A 21,238-nucleotide genomic window follows, 5' to 3' on the forward strand; every position below is an offset into this window, starting at 1 on the left:
CTGTGTCCTATGTCCTATCAGAGAAATCACCATCATAGTTTTTTTTTTTTTTTTTTTTTTTTATTTCGCCAATTTTTTCTTTATTATTTGGGTAGTGAGGCTGTAATGATGATTTGCTGTCACTTTATGGATCCATTAGTCAAATAATGCATAAAATACCCTCCCCTCCCCAGTGCTATCCAGCCAGGTCCATCCAAGTCCTCTAAAGAGGACACTGGGCCCCTCCAACCCACAAGCTTGTGGCACAGAGTGGCTTAGTCAAGAAGACGTCGGTGGACGCCCAGCTTTTGTGTCTTCGGACCATGCCCCTCTTTCCCCGCAGAGCAGTGTAGCCTCTTCAGGCAGTGAGCAAACTGAGGACCAAGGTGCAGTTCGCAATACTTTCCAAGAGGAAGGTAGCGGAATGAAAGGTAAGATTCATTTATAAAAGCAAACTGGTTGTGATAGATCTTGGGTTGCAACAGCTCTGAATTCCAGTTTGTTGTGAGACACCACACTTTTGCTTGCGCCGGAGGAATATATGAGATTAATCAGTATTCGAATTTTTAGACTTGCTGCAAAATATTAAATTTAATGTGAGTTGCTAAACTTGCTGGAGAACAGGTCGGCCCCACCCCCCACTGTTACGAACTACATTTACATTTGTTCTCTTTTCTTTATTTCTCCAAAGTGACTTACAATGTTAAGCTACTTAGAATTATTTTCTCATTTATACAGCTGAGTAATTTTACTGGAAAAATTTTAGATTATGTACTTTGCTCAAGAGTGCTACAGCCAGAGGCGGGGATAGAACCGCTGACCTATGGATCTAAAGGCAGCAGCTTTAACCACTATACTACCAGCTGTCCCCACTACAGTGAGGGACATAAACTACATATAAACTACGTACACTATAAACTACAGTGTGACAGAAATTGTATCCTTTTACATGTCAATCACTCCCACATTTTCCTAAGAAGGAATTCATCTGAGAAATATCTGGAACACTAATTTACTGAATTATTTCTCACCATGCACATTTAGGCCTAACCCTTCAGTTATACAACTGGGAACATCATTAGCAAGATGGCGTTTCAGTATGTGGCTTCTGAATTATAGTGGTTTTCACACATTTTTAAAGAAGTGTTCATGCTCAGATCAATCCTTTACAGAGCCTCAGCTGCAATGTAGCATAAATGTTTATATGGATCTCAAAAAAAGAAAACCTACTGGGAAGGCTATTAGGAATCTGCAATATTCTGGTAAAGTTTTATGCAGCTACTTGTGTAATGAACGTTGTGCATATGGTGAAGGAGACAGACTAACTAAAGAGATGTACGTCACGTTGGAGAAAAGCATCTGCTAAATGAATAAATGTAAAATTAGACTGATTAGAACTTAAGTTCTCTCAAATCTTTCCTGTGTTAAATAACCAAATATTTCTTTTTGTTTGTATAAGAAAAAAGGCACGCATTTGAAAAATCATTGGAAGAGGAACTATATTGAAACTTTCTGACCAAATCCAAAAAGAATGAGGAATTCCAAACTGAAAATGTTATTCATAAAAACAGTTAATGCAGAAATTAAGAAAAATCCTTGTTGACTATACTGACAAAAAGCTGACCAAATAAGGAGTAAGAAAAATCAGTAATCCCAGCAGTCCAAGATGAAATGGGAAACATTGTGACAAGACCCAGAAGATGTAAATACATTCTGACATGCATTCATTAGTATACAGGCTGTACTTACCAAAGCTGGAGAAGGAGCAAGCACACAATTTAGATAAAGTTGGATGTGTAATTATAAAGCCCCAACATCTGGTGATCTTCCAGGGCAATTTTACACCTTTGGATGACAGCATCAGAAAGGCAATAGTCGTAAAACAATCAAACACAGCAATGCACATTAGTATATGTGGTAGGGGCAGCTGGTAGTGTGGTGGTTAGAGCTGCTGCCTTTGGACCCAGACTAACTTGTTCAAGTCTCACCTCTGGCTGTAGTACCTTTGAGCAAGGTACTTTCCCTAAATTGTTCACGTAAAATTATCTAGTTGTTTTAAATGGGTAAATAATTGTAAGTAGTTTTAACATTGTAAGTCGCTTTGAAGAAAAGCCTCAACTGAATGAGTAAATGTAAGATGGACCCAACTTTGTTGCAGCTACTGTCCCATCTCACCGGTCAACACTGACCTCAAAATAATAAGCAAGGCCATAGCAAACTGGTTGAAAGAAGCTGTTATATCACTTACTCACTTGAATCAGTCAGTGGTAGACATTTCACAAGTAACATTCCACCTATTCAGTCTAACAGATATCCCTATAAAATAAGAGATATTGTCAATAATGTGACTTTGGAGAATCATTTTTTAATTAGAATAGCATTCATTGATTGTGGAATAAACCCCTTTGCAGATGTACTGTTGTAATTAGTACATCATCTGAATACGACAGTACGTTATCAATCTTTTCTGGAAGTTATGAACTTGATAAACACATTCTCTTACATTTCAGGTTAATCTGTAAACTGGAGTAAAAGCACCATACTACTATTAACTAAAGAGAGTGGGAATGCTGCAACTATTAAAATCCATGTCTCCCCTGCATGCAGTAAGCTAAAATGCTTAGGTATAACCATGTCCCCCAAGTTGTCAGAGGTCTTGTAACTTAGATTCACCAACTACTGACCTAATCTACTTCATGCCAATGTGGAATGAATATCTGGTTTTAAGATTATCATCCTACCTAGGTGATTATTTATTCACCATGATCATAGTCACTGGGTTTGGTGGATGCTGGGAGAACTCGACCTGCCTCTTTGCTAAGGTTTAGTTTAGGCACCGTCATTCCACTGAAGGGAAATTTTAATGCAACAGCATACAAGGACATTTTAGAGAATTGTGTGCTTCCAACTTTTTGGCAGCAGTTTGGGGAGGCCCCTTTTCTGTTTCAGCACAACAGTACCCCCCTGTTCTCAAAGCAAGGCCCATGAAGAAACAGTTGGTGGAAGAACTTGACTGGCCTCCACAGGGCTCAGACCTGAACCACGCTAAACTGCAAGCCAGGCCCAATCACCCAATATCATTACCTAACCTCACCAATGATCGTGTGTCTGAATGGGAGAAAATTCCCCAACCATGTTCCAAAATCTTGTGGAAAGTGTTTCTTGAAGAGTGGGGGCTGTTAGAACAGCAAGGAGGGGATCAACACCATATTAATGCCTGTGGTTTTGAAATGAAGTGCTTAATGAAATACTGCATCAAGGCTCATGAATGGGAGTATTCCACTATCTCCAGCATTGTGTTTACATGATTCAAATGTCTTGCTAATGACTTTTTTTTGTTCTATCACCAAGGGAAACATACTCTCAAACCAGAAAGTAAAAAAAAAAAAAAAAAAATTCTTAATTTTCCAGTGGTTGTCTTTTACTAGATTACATTGAACTTTCAACACTTCATAAATGTTGACATTTTCTGTCAAACATCTCAGATTTGTGTTCAAACACCAATTTCAAAACATCCTGTTACAGTGCACCAAATCTGTTAATTTGATTAAGATTACTCAGGGTTTGTATGCATACAGTGTAGCATATTTTTCTGTGGCCATAAACCACTTTATTGGTTTACTTTATTCTAAGTAATTGGGTGTCAGGGTGCTGTAAATAGCCTGAGATGTGTTCTGCATGACCAGATTGCAGAGCATGCATTGGACCACTGTGCACTTAAAACTTTGATAAATTTCATCAATGCTGGTTTTCTTAGGAGCAGTCATCATTTTGGAGTCTTCAGTCAGGTCGAATGTTCTCACTGGGTTTGTCATGTGCTTCATGCTCTTCAGATGTGCCAGCGTGGTTGAAGAGCCTTCGTCTCCACAAATACGCTGGTCTATTCTCTCAGATGACCTATGAAGAAATGATGATCCTAACTGAACAACACTTGGAGTCACAGGTGACATGAGAGCTGTTTATTCTCTGAGTTGTCTGTACTGACAATGCCATTTTAAAAACCTTCTGTTGGAAAGTAACAAGTAACTTTTTTGCAAAAAATGGGTACAGATTGTGTCGTCTGCTTTCTTTAAGAATGTTACAAAGGGTGCCCGACATAAGATTGCCCTAAGTATCCAGAAGCTCAGAGAGCGGCAGAGTGTACTCAAGTCATTAGAAAAGGTGGGAAAGTTTCATGCAGTTCAACTAAATTATGCAGGCATAATACGGACATATTTTTTGCCTTTAATATTTTTTTTTTATCCTGCAGTTCATAGTAATCCAACATGGAATGAAAATAGTCATTGAAATACACATTTGTCATTTTTTTGTTTATTCATGCATCAATCTTTTCCATATCATGTTATCATTTTGGTGTCATGTTTGACTAACTTAAATTTTCTGCATAACATTATAGCCAAATAAAAAGTGAATGTCTGAATGTGAATCATTAAATACTCCCTTTTCAGTTGATCTGTAAACCAGTTGTTGCATTTTAGTTGGTAGTTTTCAGTGGGTGAACTCTATAGGATTCATGTTTGATTCACTCTTTGATACGGCACCCTCTGTAGGACATCCTAGAGGGAGGCAATCTTCGCAATGCGCTCCAGGAGCTGCAACAGATTATCATCACTCCTATCAAGGCCTATAGTCCACCTGCTGCATCCCAGAAAGAGACCGAGACAAATGCTCCTACGTCTGAAAAAGTCTCTAAGCCTGCAGAGGACAAGGACACTCCAAATGAGGGGTTCCAGTCCCACAATCCCCCAGCCTGTGATGGGGAGCCCGCAGCTGCTCCCATTTCAGATGGAGATATTGCAGGCCAGTTCACCCGTGTCATGGGCAAAGGTGAGCTTCATTCACATGATGAGGATAGTGACAGTGCCTGGGTGTGCTGAGATTATAGCCTGAATACTTGTTTCTTACTGGTCTTCAGTAATGGATTCCATATATGCATGCTGAAACAGTAATACTATCATCTTAGAGGAATTTTTGTGCTGTTGCTGTTTTGAAAACAAAGGTTTTACTTTCTTTAATGTGTAGCTATGGCTGCATATTTCACATTTTATTTTTTAAGCATTTAACATATGTTGAAAATTTATTGAAAGACAGACTGCTATAGACTAGTCCTACAATTTTCAGGACTTGCAATATTACAGTTGCTTTTATTTCATAAATTACAGTATTGTTACTGTTTTAGAAATATTGTTTAATTATGTCTACACTGAACTCTCAAATATGTAAAGCATACCTTTTTGACCTGGTCAGTGGCAGATTGTACTAATTGAGACTAGCAGGAAACCTAAAGTGGATTAATAGAAGCTTCCATACTGAACCAAAATCTTTTGACTCATTCAAGTGTATCTGGTTGTAATGCTGTGTAATTGTGTATCATTAAACTTTAATGTTTTCAGTATTGGCTGAAATAAGTGAAAGTTGGTGGTATTTGGTGTGATGAAATTGTTGGAAGTGAGAGCATCCTGTTCTTATAGTAGACATGGAATGGAAATGGGCATTGCAGCATCTCTTGATGATTGTACTAGGCTGCCCAGTCACTGTTTTCTGTGGCTCAGTGTGAGGTTGTGTGCAACAACTTTCCTGCAGTGTGTACCCAGCTGCTAGTATCCAGACCTGATGAAGAGAACATCAGCTGCTACCTACAGCTTATTGAGAAGTGTCTTGTCCATGAGGTAAGGTGCTTGTGTGCCGTTAACACTTCCCACTTAGAACTGTACGCTACTGTACCTGTAGTGCTAGAGCTGTTTGAGAGAGAGTCAGTAAAGGCATGAGGTATTACTTCCTTGACTTTTCTTCAAAATTTAAAAACTCGAGAAGGTAAGTTGGATATAAATAGTTTCCCCTCCTGCTGCTAGCTAGGTAATGTTTATACAGTAGTATAGCTGTATTTTGATGCTTTGGTAGGTTTTAATGGATTATTTTTCCTCTCATGGAAATGATTGAGTATTTTCTAGTATTTTTGTTTTAAGTGATGAATTAGTAATCTGCTGTGAGCTAGGTGCTTAAAACATTTCAATCAATGGATAATTTTAACGTCATTTACAAAATACATCAGTGGGGAGGATCCTGTTAATATGTTAGCTGATCATTTTGTAATGTATCAAATTGAGGGCTTATTGTGATTTTTCAGTTTAAAGAAGCTGATCCAAAAATAGAAATTCTAATCTTTGTAGTGTTAAATACCAAGACATGATCCCTCTAATTTGAGGAATGTTTGTGCCAACCATTTGCTTCCATTTTTTCCAGTATTTGTCTAGCGCTGAATCAATAACAAGGACTCCTTCTTCAACTCCAATTCCTTATGCACCTGTTGCAGGCCTTCACAGAGACCCAGAAAAAGAGATTGGTGTCATGGAAACAGCAAGTGCTGAAGCTACTGCGTTTGTTCCCCAGGAAATCTATGCTAGACATGCCTGTGTACCGGCAGAAAGGGTAATTAAATTGTTACCATAGATGTGTGAAGATGAGACCAACAAATGCTAATAATGTGAAGCTACATGTGTCTAGTGTTTAGAACTTCATACATTTCCTTCATCCTTTCTGTGGTCCTTCTTTGGATTAATGACATTATCAACAATTTTAGATCAGTCTTTATTTACTATTAAATTATTACTGGTTTCAATGTGTTTTACATGAGGTTAGTTGTATATATTTCCATGAATATCCTGTTATCTCCCCTCCAGCTGGGCATATGGATCCAACTCCCTCCCCACAGCCGGCTCTGTGGGTGGGGGGTTGAGCCGCAGAGGACAAAGGCAGTTTCAGATGCCACCCCGTGGTTTGCCTCCTGGCAGAATGGGAATCATAAGCCCTGGAGGTATAGGAGGCACCTCCCCACGCCACACCCTCACCAGCCCTGCACTGAGTGGCCAGGTCCGCCAGGTTAGAACACAGAAAAGCTTTTTCCTGCAAAGACCAAGTTACTAATTTTAGTTTTTTTTTTTTTTAAATTTAATACAGAAGAATGTCCAAATAATGAATTTCCTGTAATGTGTTTTTTTTTTTTTTTTTTTTTTTTAAACTTTTCGTTGAAGAGTTTGACTACAGTTGTGGCATCTCTTCATCTTTCAGAACTTGTGGTTTGCCAATCCTGGTGGCAGCAACAGCATGCCCAGTCAGAGTCGCAGCTCTGTGCAGAGAACTCACTCACTGCCTGTCCACACCTCACCGCAGACTATGCTTCTGTTCCAGCAACCTGGTAAGTGCTTCTTGGTGGCTACAGAGAAAAGTGATTGTCATGTAGCTCCTTCACATGAATGCTGCCTTGTCTCAACTCTATCACCTGTCTTTAGAATGCCAAGTTCCAGGTACAGACCTGGAGATCAACCCCACTTTGGAGTCCCTGTGCCTCAGTATGACAGAGCATGCCTTAGGGGGTGAGTTTTTGACAAATGACAAGACGCTATTTAGTACCATCTCTTAGGCTGGCTCATTTCCTATTGTACTGTTCCGTACGTGTTTTTGTTGTGTGTGTGTTTTTGTTTTGGGAATACACTGTTTAGTGTGTGAAAAACCAAAAGGTCTCTGCTGCCGGCATTTGGATATCTGCTGTGCAAACATATTGTGACTGTTTTACATCCTCCACCCTGACTGCATAATGGATTACTCAAAAATATTGAATACCATGGGTGACACACCACAGCGAGTAGCGTTGCTGTCTCATAGCGCCTGGGTGGTGCAAGAGGACACGAGTTCCATCCTCACTTTGTCTGTGTGGAGTTTGCATGTTCTCTCTGTTTGCTTGAGTTTCCTCCCACAGTCCAAAGACATGGTGTACAGGTTCACCCATAGTGTGTGAGTGACAGAGAGAGTGTTCCACTGATGTATGGATGAGTGACCCATTGTAAGTAGTGTATCTAGCAGTGTAAGTCACCTTGGTAAATAAGGTGGTGGCTGATAACACTGCATAGAATTCATTGGTCACTTTGGGGTGGGGGGGAGGGAGAAGCAGCTGCTAAATTAAGTAATGTAAACCACCTGAGTGCAGTGTTTTCATATAAATTTTAGCAATGCCTTTGTAATCAGGTAATTTTAATCTCATTAAGTTACCACTTAGTGAAGTTCAAAACTGTACAAAACTGCATTTTCCTGCAAATCTTATACATTATGATAAAGATGCAGCACATAAATTACAGGTATAAAATGAGTACCAGATCATTTTCTGTATGAATGACAACAGTACTAAAACTGATCAATAGGAAATGGTGAAATGCTGAGCACTGTGAGTAAATGATTTTATATCTCATATGATGCTAATGTAGCATTAATGATAAGTCTGTTTTTCCCCCTTATCTGTTTGAAAATGCTGCTGTTTTTAGTTTTCTTAGTATATTTGTGGCTCAGTAATGAATAGTGCAATATTTACATCACAACTTTTTCCTTAAGTTGTTCTTTCCTTATTATTTTCCATTCTCATATTGGTTAAGTTATTGTTATGTGAATGAAAATAACAAAATCTGAAGTAAATATAGTTCATACTATCAGTACACAATATATACTAATGCAACACGATTGATCATATGGCCACGTGACCTCCCCGCAAGTTTTTGGAACTTTAATGTTTCATCAGCATCTTTCACTGTTAATAGTGCTTAAAATTACCTCATCAGTCTGTGTGGTGTGTTTGAAATATACTAAGGGAACTTTAACATTGAATAAAATTATCCACAGATTTGGCAAACAATGCTGGATTTCTAGAAAAAGGCAAATTTCACATTTTCATCCACCTAACAGTGCATTTTGTATACGTTTCATGTAATAGTTTTATAAATATTTGTAGTTTATCGAATGATGTTTCGAATACATGCCTGTTCTTTTTCGCTTTTTCCTCCTACAGATGGGATGGACCGAACATCTACAATATGAAAGGAAAAAAGCTAGAAGCTAAAATTTACATCTTAACTGAATCCTATTTGGCTCTTTGTAGGGCTGGAAAAAACTTGATGCTCCCAAAAAATGGTCACTACAAAAAAACTGTGCATATGTTCTGATATTTTTGTACTTTAATATACTTAACTAAGATTTATTACATAATGGAATACAGAATACTATGATATTAAGTGCGAAAAAAGTTGCAAGTTTGAATGCTAAGAGGGCTAGTTATCCAAACAGCTTAATGTCACGAAGAGGAACATAGCAGGTCTATAGCGTGCTTGCTGTTTTTGTTGTCCAGCTGCTGTCACAGGAACTGCAAAGAGGTGGAATGATGTTTTCCCATGAGGCTTTGCCCTGTGCTCCTTCCCTGATCACCCCTACAGAAGTCCAAAACACAAGGCCATCCAGTGGCCTTGGAGCAAGGCAGTTCATATATCCGCAGAGCTGCAGTGTGTACTGGGATTTTCAACTTATCAAACCATCAGCTTGACATTGAATACAGTCAGCATTAACTCTGCACCCAGTATAAAACTAAATATGCAGACGTTCTGGTGTTGACTGTTGAAGAATAGATGTTTTGTGGAGGGCAATGGAGTCTTTCAGAAACTAGGTTTGAGGTCCTGCACTCTTACTGCAGTAAAACAAAATAAATACTAATGATACCCACTGACCCTATGTCTTTTTGCTATGAATGACTTATTAATGAAAATTAAACAGTTTTCTGCTGGTCAGAATAGTTTGTTACCCCTTTCACCTATCCTTCTGTCACAAAAAGGGCCAGTGTCAAGGTTTAGTTAATCTAATTTTTTGTATTTGCATATGCTTGTCTTTGGTCTAATAGCTCTTTCTTAAACATTCTTATCGTTGTACTCCAGGAACTTTGGGAATTACCTGTAGATCCAAATAATAGTCTTAAAAGTAATCTTTGTAATGGTGCTTACTGTGCAAATTTGGTCTTAACCTATGTGTGACAACTCTCGAGCTATATTGCTTTTTTGCTGAGTCATGTTTACAGAATATAATTCTCGGTTCCCCTTACACCGGTCACATACAGAAATCTATTTTGCTTGGAGCGTTAAGAGTGCATAGGAACCTCCCCTTGGGAATGCAGTGGCAACCACAGATTATAGTGTTTATACATTCAATCTCAGTGGCTTCTGATGGTCAGAAGCACTGATGATTTGAGCTATTGAGACTAAAGGTTCATTATCTCATTCTCAACAGGCATTTTTTTTAAATTACATTCAGTAAAATGGATGCACTCAACCCTGTGCTCCTTGTTACTTTTCTTCTGTCAGGAGGATCTTTAGTGTGTCGTGGACATTCTGTGACTTTGAAAATGGATAAAGTGCATGCATGAAACCAGGCTTGCAATTTTGGCTCTGACCACTGAAGATAATAAAGACAACCATACCAATATGTTGTATTGGCGGTTTCCGTGTTATGTTGAGCAGGGACCAGAATGTGACCAGTATCTTCACTGTTACTAATATTATCCCCAAATCTGGTTCAGAGTGCAAAATGGTGCGTAGTTTTAAGATTTCTTACTCTTTTTAGCCTTTGTTCAGAGTTGGTTTTGATTTGCATTTATTATTTATGTATAGTTTTATTCTGAGGTTTTGACACAACTGGTCAAACTGCATGTTTCATTGAATCTCTAGTGAATAGAATGGAACTTTTGCAGAGTACAAACTTGAACATGATGCATAGTGGCTCAAATAATATTAAAGCGTGGCATGTTCAAAAGTTTGGGCAGCATTTCAGTGAATACTTAGTAACACCTTGCATAAATGACAACTTCTAAATGTTTCTTCTAGGTAAGCAAGTGCTTTTATTGCTTTAGTAATTTCCCCTCCACTTTGCAGATCTCTTAATTTAGGAATATTTTTCATGGCTTTTTTCTTTTAATCCATTAAATTAAGTTTTACCTTATGCAGAAATATTTTTGTTTAGGTTTGTACCCTGTAGAGGCTCATTTACAGATTCTGCAGAACATGCAGTTTAACCTGGGCAACCCAAACTCTTGTTTGCGACTACATTTCTCCTTTTATTATGTTCGTTCATAGCATCTAGCAATCACTTTTTTTGAACTGCCAAAAAATATTAAGATGCCCAAGCTCATTTAAGATTAAAAAAGGGAGCAGCACTCAGATTTAGTGAAAAACAAATTTGTGTCCAGTGCAGATTAAAATTTTTCTTCAGTAAATTTGAAAGGGCTGTACCCTTTTTTTTTCTCAAACTTTTCTGCCAGTAAACAATCAAAGATGACCATGAGAAAACAAATATAACACAAGTATGAAGTAAGGCTTAAAATGTGAATTGCCATTTCCCGCAAAAAAGGATGGAAAGTTAAGAAAAGCAAAATGACACAAATTGGCACGAAGTGTTCTGTTTAAGGACATTGAATGAAATCTGTCCAGTTAGCAACACTTAGTGAAGAGCCTGACTGCCATGTAAAGCCCACTGCATCCTCTGTCAGCAGTTTAGCTGACAATCCTGTTAATTTGCATGCTTCGTTTGCAGTAATGAACTGTAAACTACACATAAAATACCATTTTGATATGAAAGTAGTTAAGCAATGGGCTTCAATAGTGACGCTCCCACGAATTGGACGTGAAAGAGAAAATTATAGGCATCAGTGCTGAACAAAAAGGTCTGACAGTCCCTTCAAACACTGATTGGTTTTTGATCACATTGTTGAACAAAATTAATTTACCAAAGGCTGTGCAAAGCTTTGTCAACTCAGGCATTGAATTAAGCTGTCAGATATGTGTCCTGCAAAAAAATTGCTTTCTTTGTCTTTCTTTACTTGTTTGATGCTTCAAAATCTTATATTAGTGGAGTTACTAACCATTCCATCAACCGCAATGCATCCATGTTGACTGGCAGTCTCTTTGGTCTGAGCCTTTGTAATAGTCAATTTTTGTCTGTATTTAATTCCAATTACTGTCCTCAAAGAGACAACTTGCAGAATCCTCTTTGGTTCCATGCATTCTGTTTGAAGAAGCAGTTATAGGTTGAACAGTTCCTCTCCTGTGGCATCTGCCATCTGAGGTTCTAGTTACTCTCCAGTGTCCAATAGACTGATGATTAGTCAGGTCGATACCCATAGTTTCTTAGTGAGGAATGGCACCATGGCTTAGTTTTTGGTGTCACCAACTCCCTTCTGTAATTCTTTCCTGTCCAGTTTGTCTTCTCTCTATTAAGAAAACATGTCTCTTCAGTCACACCACAGGAAGTTCACACTAGACTTCCAGTGCTTTTTCTAGAATATCTTTTCATGTACATAAATTACTGAGTAACCCTGATACGGTACTTCCTAGCCATTGGTCAGTATAATGTAGATGTGCCATCCCAGGTTTTCTCCGTAGGTTGCAATGTGTGATAACTGCTATGCTGACTGAATGATGCTGCACTCTTTTTATTTCACTTTGTGGAAGTAGAGTAGTAGTGAGGAAGTTCTCACTGTTTCTGTAACACAACAGATAACAGTACATACTTTCTCTACATTAATTCTTTTTCACTGAGTTTTGAAGCATTTTCTTTGTAGGAGGTTATGAAAGAAGACATGGTTTGCAGTTGACTTTTTTTGCAGGCCTTGGACAAAATAGAGGGGATTGTTGAGTACGTTCAGGAAGTATCTGTGATTATCCCTGTGGTGCAGTGCATGAGGGGATCATCCTCTTTTTTGATGTCTAACCAAAAAAAAAAAAGAAAAAACACTATAGAAATGTAATTTAAAATTATTTCATATTTATCATATATGTTTTGGTTCACGTGGAGAGAAAAAGTCCAACTTTCCATTTCTTTTGCTTTGCCTTACCTAAATAGCTGTGTGCTTAATGAATCTGTTTAGTGTTTTCTGTTTAGAAGTTTTGGACTGTTTTTGCTGGACTGAAGACTAAACTACCCATTATGATCTTACTAGGGTGTAGAAGCTGAACACTGTTTTATGTTAAGTTCATACACTATGCACTTGGTTAATATGAGTATGTCTTTTGTCACTAAATCCATAGCTCATTAAATGCGAGTGGTTCTCAAAGGATATATGAGAAGAAACTGGTTTACACTATATAATGTATGAGTATATGAAATAATTTTCTTTGTAAATATTCAGTAGCAGACACCAGGAACAGTGTTTTATCAGGCATCAACTCAAAAAATGAAAGCATGCTGAGGTCTGTTATTTTATATTATGCAGCAGTGCCGCATTATTTTCATGGATTGTTAGCACAGCCTTCTACCTTCCGAGAATCTAGCCAGATTTACATTTTGTGACATTGTACATTGCATATCCATATTGTGGCTTGATGTGTCAGATTTGTGAATTCAAAATTTGGTTCAAGAGGTTATGTCTTGTATATATTGCCAGCTTTATACATACCGGTAATGTCAAACCAGCCACTGGTTACATATTCAGAATTTTCACTTTTAGATGTTTTTCTTCAACATCAATAAGGTTAATATTAAACTGCAGATATTGTTACATTTTCTAATTTATATAAAAGGAGGGTTTATAGACTGGCTTGTTCAGATAATTGAAACTTGTGCAAATATCCCTATATTCATTCTTAACAGCTCATATTAAGTAATATCAGTTTTTATTAGTGGTTTGATACACTTGTAATTATTTCATCATTCCTTCTGAACAAAAAAAATGCTTCATGGTTATCCCGATCATTGATTTCAAGCTTGCCTAAAAAAGAATAAATGGAAAAATTTCTGGAATTAATTTTGTCACCTTCCTGTCTTGTCATTGTGTGTATGACACCATGTTATAAATATCTTTGTCCTGCTAATCTCAAGCCCTTCCTGTATTGTCTTTCCCCCCCATTTAAATGTTGAACAGAGCTGCTCCTTTCTTCACCCATTGAGTTTGTTTGAAAACATTTTATGTGCTCTCCTTCTTACTGGCAGTGTAGTGTGCCAACAGTGAATAAATACCAGTTCTGACTTTTATTCTTATGTTAGTGTTCATAATATGTCTGCTATTTACCAAAGGAAGTCCACCATCCTGCTTTTGAAGGAAAACCACAACTAGCATGAAAATTAGTCTCCATTTAGATTCTGAGGACTGTCTCCCTTACTTGTTTACATGAAACACTGAGTAGTGGATGAGATTGGTTATAAACCCTGATGAAACATGGTGATGGTAGAATGTAGACCTCTCACTATCCACTCTAGAGAATAACTGCTCGCTCACACAAGGTATGCAAAACCAGCGTGTTTGAATGGAAGCTTGCTGCACTGTGTTGAAATATAGTATTTGTTACATTGTCAGCAAAAAGAAAGCAAGTGAATTAACCTTACATTAGTTAATTGTGCTTCACTTTTTAATCCAGTGGCAACAGTAGACCAAGAGAACTGGAACTTGTGCCATTTTAATAATATTAGTCTAATAATTCTAGTTGAAATTTCTAACATAGTTTGTTACTTCACTTCATAGGGGACTCATCAGAAATGCTGAACAAAATTCTCGTAGACCATTCGTACTCTCTTTTAAATATTTATTATAACCTAAACATGTAATATGTTTTGGTAAAGACAAAATGCCGGAAACTGCTTGGTGGTGATTAAAGGTAGCTAATCCATAAAAATAAGTTTTGAAATACCATTTCAGTTTTTACATTTTATTTTTTATGACCTTCCTTATGCTATGTTCTGGTAACCATAAGTTCCATGAGACATAAAGACACTACAGTTATTTATGGGAATGTTTGCATGCTTAGCTGCATAATGAGTGTAGGAGTCAAAATAGCATTTTCATGCAAATAGGTGCAATGAGTGACACTTTCTGAAATTTTTCATGCGGTGTTTTACATACAGTATTTTTACCCTTTACTTATTTTCTCAGTTTACTGAAAGATAAATGGTGGTATAAAAATCCCTTTTCTGTTTTTTTATTTTAAATAGTTGGGGGGCGTGGTGGCGCAGTGGGTTGGGCCAGGTCCTGCTCTCCAGTGGGTCTGGGGTTCGAGTCCCGCTTGGGGTGCCTTGCGGCGGACTGGCGTCCCATCCTGGGTGTGTCCCCTCCCCCTCCGGCCTTCCGCCCTGTGTTGCTGGGTAGGCTCCGGCTCCCCGCGACCCCGTTTGGGACAAGTGGTTCAGAAAGAGTGTGTGTGTGTGTGTGTGTGTGTGTGTGTGTGTGTGTTCATTTTACACTTTTGTTAGAAAATATTAAACAAAAAAAAAAACAGAAGAATGTAATTTTAATTTCCAGAGAAATAATGCTGTTTGCATAAGTACTCAGTATTAACAATAGTACTTAAGTAAGATAGTCAGCTTTTTCTGTAGTAACCACTTTTAGTGTATATTTGCTTTGCACACTTCTTGGGAGTGGTTTTGGCTCATTTTTCTTGGAAGCTTTGCTCAAGGTTGTTCAGGTTGGTTGGGTGATTCTTGCAGGACACACATCAAATAATGCCACAGATTCTTATTGGGATTGAGGAGGCCAGCCAGTGGTGACAGATGAATCCCGTGCTGACTGAGGATGATGTCCATCTGCTGAGCTGGGGATCCAAGATACCATTTAGCAACAATCATTATTACTTGTCACACACCAGCTTGCAATTGTTACTTAATCTAGAATGCTGTGGGGGGGGGGTGGGCAACCACTGGCCTGTGGACCCCCAGAGGTTTTTTTTTTTTTTTTTTTTTTTTTTCCTTCTTCTTTCCCCCCCCCTCAACTTTCAGTTGGGAGTTTTTGTTCCTTTAACTGGTGGCCAGTAGGCATACTTATAGTTCTATAAAAGTACTTTATTATGGTAACCATTAGTCCACTGTCTTCTTTGTTTGTATCTTTTTCTCGCCTTATGTCTGTGTTAAAGCGCTCTGTCTCATTGCGTGAGAAGAGTGCTCTATCAAAATGAATTGAATTGAATTGAAATTAGGACATTGACTGAGCCACTGCATTACATTCATTGTTCTTGATCTATTTTGTTGTCACCTATGCATTGTGCTTTGCATTGTTGTTCTGCAAAAATGTCAACTTGAACAAAATACAGGCAAACATTACAAGAGAAGCTACTCCAGCTAACTGGAGTAGCTTGAGTAGCTTCTCTTGTAATGTTCACCTGTATTCTATCCATTTTTCGTTGTTTTAACAAGATACCCAGTTGCTGGATTTTTTTGAAGGAGTGCCACAACATGCTGCCACCAGAATATTTCACTGTAGGGATGGTTTTTCTTGTAGCATGAAGTGTGTTAGGTCTGCCCAATTTCATCTTGGTCTCATATGACCACAAAACCTTTCCCCATATTGCAGTTGGGTCTCATGCTTTCTCACAAACTTCAGACATGCTTTAAGATGGTCTTCTAAGAGTATTGACTTCTTCTGTGCCACACTGCCATACAGCCTGGTGTTATCCAATGCTATGGATGTGGTTGACTAGTGGACCTTAACTCCCCTCTAAGCTACTGAATTCTGTAGCTCTTTCGGAGTGATTTTTGGCTTATCTCTGGCTTATCTCAAGTCTTACAAAGGTTTTCTCACAAATGTTATCCATAAAATGTGACAGTTACTTTAATAACTTTCAGCTAGATGCCTGTTGGATTGTTGTGTAGGACAACAGTTTTTTCCAACCATGTAAACTTGGAGCTTCTCGGCACAGCTACTGAATACTTATGCAAACATCTAAGTTACTTTATTTTTCATTTAAATATAACATTAGAAGAATATACCCTTATAATAATTTGAGTTTCAGTATTTTGAAATAAAATATCAGAAAAAAATTTGCTGTGTCATGTGATTTGGTAAAATTGTCAAGAATTGATCAAGGACACTATAGTTCTGGGGGAAGTTTCTGACCCTTGTGGAATTATCTTGATTTCTGCATGAATAATTATAAAAGTCATACTAGTTTGTTAAATAAGACTGTCTGATGGATGAATAGCAGATCAGTTTAGGAGGCATTTATGCAGAAATCCAGATACTGTAATTACAAACATTTCAAAAACTTTTTTTTCCCCACTCTTATACTACCAGTATTTTTTTAAACTGTCGTATGGATTATTAAGTGCACTTTAGACGGTAATCAGGCACTGCTTGGGTGAAAAAGCCAATTTTCATGACTTGTGTTACTTCTAAGTGCATTTTATCACTTCCTGGAAGAGAGGGAATAAAAGCATGATGTGCAAGGTGGGAAGGGTCTGTGACGGTCTTATTTGCATGGTTTATGATCCTAGTCTTAATGCATCTACTAAATGTTATAAAAGTCTGCTTACTGTGATATGAGGACTGTTGATTTCATGCATTATTTGATGTAGGACTTATTTATTCCTCCCTGTAATTCTCTGATTGGCCGTTATAAATGTTGATAACGAAATACCGAGGGCCATAACTGGTTGTTTAAAAAAAATTTCTGAGCTTAATATCTTTATTTAGCTTTCTATGTGTTTTGCTCTTAACTGAATGATCTTAATACTTTTTTTTTGAAGTGATTATAGACTAAACTTGGCATTGCTAAAATTTAATGTAATTTTTGAATTGGTCATTTGCTGTTGGTAAAGTCCCATTCTTTATTTTACTGTTTGTTCAATTCTGGTCAGATTGAGAGTTACTTTTTAATTTGTTTTCATCCCTTAGATATGCAGCTTTATTTCTTTTTTTTATATACCACCTATTAATGTTGCAAATAATAGAAAATGTAACTTGTTTGAACAATGTCTTGTACACTCAAAACAATGCTTATTGTTAATGTTTCTTCATTATGTACACATGCCATTGGTATTCCCGAATGATGTTTTACATTGATCATAGTGTTATTTGGTAGGTCAGCTGTCTTTTAATTTTTTTAGACACCCATAATTCTGATCTAAACTGATATACATTTATCTTGAGGAAAAAAAAAAATGTATTTTGCAGGCAGTTTTGGTCTGGACTCCAGTGCACGTATGTAACATGGAAGATCACACAGCAGACTCATTCAGTTGTTGTTCTTTCCCAAGGTTTGAAATATACAGCCATTTAATGGAAAAGAGTGTAAGTTGCAAAACGGCTAACAATTTTACGTTTTCAATTTTGAAAATGGGCATGTTTTTTGTACTGGCTAACATGCTCTGTCTTTATTTCTGAAACCAAATGCATGCGAAAGCTAGCTATAAGATGGGGGAATCTATTAATGCAAATCTGGCAATGAATTCTGTTTTCTCAGCATTATTTTCATCGCCGTAAAAATAGCTTGCTGACTGGGCAAAGACAAATTTAACAGATTGATTAAAACTCTTTGAATGTGCACTTTACCACAAGTTATCTACATTATTTGCCAGATTGATCTCCTTGGTGGATGTTAATCTGGATTAAAGATTGGTTTTTCCATTGTGATCACCCTCCTTAGGCTATAAGAAATACTGCTGTTGGTTAGAGCGGTGTCCCTTTCATCAGTCCTCATTCTCCTTGTCCACTCTGTAGCATCTCACAACTTCAATCACTGGACCCTACTTTTTTCTGAAGAACTGCTTGGAATAAAAGGATCGCTCCTTACTTATCATGCAGATTTTACCAGGTGGGTTGGCAGTGCTCCTTATTGCCCACCCATCCCCCCCACCATTTCTCTCAACTAGTGTCCCACAGGATTTGGTGCTGGGCCCCTTTTTATACACCACTGATGCAGCTGTCATTTTTCTATCATAGATTCTTCTGGTGATGCTCAGCTGCTCTTCTTTCTTTTTCTATAACCATCACAGATGTATCCTCTTGCATCACAACCTGCATCTTGGACATTACTGCTTGGGTGACTGACCACCAACTACAACCAAGTCTTTAAAAGCTTGAGCTCCTCCCCTCTCCCAGCAGCTCTGTCCGGTTGCAGAAAACTGTATACACCTGGGAAATGCTCTCATCTGCTTCATCAGTCAAGCATAAAAGTAATAATTCCATGTCTCCACTTCTCCAGTGGGCCAGCAGTACTTCAGCTTGTTCTTAGAATTTCCTAAGATAGCAGTTATACTGATACCACTTTGTCTTTTGAGCATTGCCTTTGATTTTTTGTGTTAATAATGCAATGCGCTTTTTTTTTAAGAAATTCTTTAATGTTCTTGGAAAAAAAATCCAGAGCTGACTCTTACAGCTTCAAGCTCTGCTAAGTTAGTAATGAGGGAAAAACCTTTGCAGATTGTTAGCATTCAAAAGATTAAAATAACCCAGAAATGTTTGTTTTTTTTTTTTTTATTATAAATCAAGGTACCATTAAACTGATTTAAAAACCAAGACATCATTACTAATATGGTAAGTGGCTATTACTGCTGAATGTGACAGATTGCCAAGAAAATAGATATCATACAAAGGTGTCCACTACTGTTTTGAGAGAAGGCAGCAAACTGGACCTAACAAAGATAGGAAAAGACCTGGAAGGTCCAAGTGCACAACTGCACTATGGGGTAAGTCCATCAGAGTCTGCAGTTTGAGAAAGACACCTTGCAGGTCCTCAGTGGGCTGCTTCCTTAATACATGCCAGTACCAGTGTCATTTGTAACCGTGAAAAGACAACTCCAGGATGCTGTCCTTAAAGGCAGAGTTTCAAAGAAAAAGCCATGTTTAAAACTGGCACATTGAAAAACAAAGTTAAAATGGGCAAAAGAACACTGACATTGGACGGTGGATGACTGGAAAAGCGTTATCGACAGATGAGTGAGTTTAAGATGTTTGAATCGAGAAGGAGATCATGTGAGAGCAAATGAAAGGATGTCTACAGTCAAGTATGGCAGAGGATGTATAATGTATTGGGATTCTTTTGTGCTGGTAAGGTGGAAGAGTGGAAGGAATAATGATCCTGAAAGGCTACCACTCTATTTCACAATGTTATGTTGTCCCTGTGGTCAGTGCTTGTGAAAATTTCATCATGCAGCAGGATAATGATCCAAAGCATACTTCCAAGCTATGTAAACCTATTTGATGAAGAAACGGGAAGCTGGAGTACCGTCTTTCACGGACTGGTCGGCACAATGGAGAATTCTTTGATTAATGTAAAGTTTGATGCACAGAACAGAATAATGTTAATTAGAAATGCATTGCCTGTCATTTCTGATCAGTTTAGTGCTACCTTGGGGAAGAAAAGTATCAATTTCTAACAAACATGAATATTTCTGGGTGATGGCAAACTTTTGAAGATTTTCTAGCGTTTTCTGTGTGTGTGTAAACCATGTGCATGCAGTATGTGACAAAGGACGTACTGCATGTGAAGTGGAGAGCTCTTGTGTGTTCGTTGAAGGGTAAATGTTCCGAACATTGGCCAATGTATTACACGCTGAATCAGCGAAGAGTCTTGCGTGTTACTCCCTGTGAATGTTCCAAAAGCAGTTTCATTCAAAGATTTCTTGTATGCCTAGTTCAGCAACCTACAGTAATTTTATGGTGATGAGAGATTAGTGAATGAAGAGATTTCAAACTATTAATATATTACTACCAGTGATGCGTACTTGAGAATGAAAATCTTTACATTAAATCGCACACAAATGGTCTAATTATCTACCTAGACAGGCAAGCAATATTACATCCTTTCAAAAAAAAAAGAAAAATAACTACACACATCATAAGGTGTTAAATGTTTAAACTCACCAATTTGATTTGTTCATAAAAGCATTCCAGTGTAAGGCAGTTGGACTTGTGCAAAAATTACAATAACAAATAGCTTTACATTTGAAAAGTATTGTGCATTTAAATGTAAAATTGAATAGCTGAAGTCTATTACAGAATTACTTAAAATATAAAAAATGTATGTATTGTAAATTTAGTAGAAACTGCATGTAACCCAGAGCATATACATATTTGTAGTTTAATTTTCTGACTACCCGGTTTACATTTACATTTATTCATTTAGCAGATGCTTTTGTCCAAAGTGACGTACGTCTCAGCAAAAGTACAATTTATGCATTATATTAAGAAAAGGAGACAGCTGCAGACAGTCTCAAGCAAACCTAGTTCCTTACCACTTGCTGCACCGAGGTTCATTGTTCGAGTAGGTGCATAAAACACATGATAGACAAATCGCGATACCCTCCCATCAATTCTTTTTTTCAAAAATAATATAAGATACACAAATAAGAAAGTACCATGCCAGAGCAGTGGCTGAATAAAGGTTGTATCTGGGGATGCTTATTGAATTACAATGCATGAACAGTTACACCATGAATGAGCTGGAGAGATCTTGGGTGAAGTGGATCTGGAAAAGGTGAGTTTTCAGACCCTTCTTGAAAGGAGACAAGAGTTTCCGCAGTTCTGAGTGACGGGAAGGTCATTTCACCACAACGAACCCAGAACTGAGAACCTCCGAGCTTTGCCTTTCGTGCGAGGGACCACCAAATGAGCAGAAGTAGACGAGCGAAGGGGCCTGGCTGGGGTGTAGAGGTTGATTAAGTCTTGTAATAGTTGGGAGCAGTTCTATTGATGCAT

The 21,238-nt window shown here is 37.8% G+C and overlaps 1 protein-coding gene across 4 annotated transcripts in view; it reads left to right on the forward strand.

Moving 5' to 3' along the window:
• Positions 1-18,989, forward strand: part of samd4b (sterile alpha motif domain containing 4B) — a 39,667-nt gene extending 20,678 nt beyond the window's left edge. The window contains exons 4-14 of one of the 4 annotated variants that reach the window (XM_018765163.2): positions 174-410; positions 3,813-3,922; positions 4,054-4,140; positions 4,530-4,806; positions 5,563-5,648; positions 6,293-6,408; positions 6,660-6,858; positions 7,048-7,174; positions 7,269-7,352; positions 18,260-18,353; positions 18,535-18,989. In XM_018765163.2, the coding sequence (XP_018620679.2) occupies positions 174-410; positions 3,813-3,922; positions 4,054-4,140; positions 4,530-4,806; positions 5,563-5,648; positions 6,293-6,408; positions 6,660-6,858; positions 7,048-7,174; positions 7,269-7,352; positions 18,260-18,353; positions 18,535-18,589 (1,472 nt within the window). In that variant the 3' untranslated portion in view covers positions 18,590-18,989. Of the gene's footprint in view, positions 1-173; positions 411-3,812; positions 3,923-4,053; positions 4,141-4,529; positions 4,807-5,562; positions 5,649-6,292; positions 6,409-6,659; positions 6,859-7,047; positions 7,175-7,268; positions 7,353-8,812; positions 14,793-18,259 lie in introns of those variants that run through there. The other 3 variants (XM_018765164.2, XM_018765162.2, XM_018765165.2) reach the window with 3 other exon arrangements.
• Positions 18,990-21,238: the final 2,249 nt, after the last annotated feature.

Source organism: Scleropages formosus, chromosome 10 (assembly GCF_900964775.1).
Source record: "Scleropages formosus chromosome 10, fSclFor1.1, whole genome shotgun sequence".
Classification (NCBI taxonomy): domain Eukaryota; kingdom Metazoa; phylum Chordata; class Actinopteri; order Osteoglossiformes; family Osteoglossidae; genus Scleropages; species Scleropages formosus.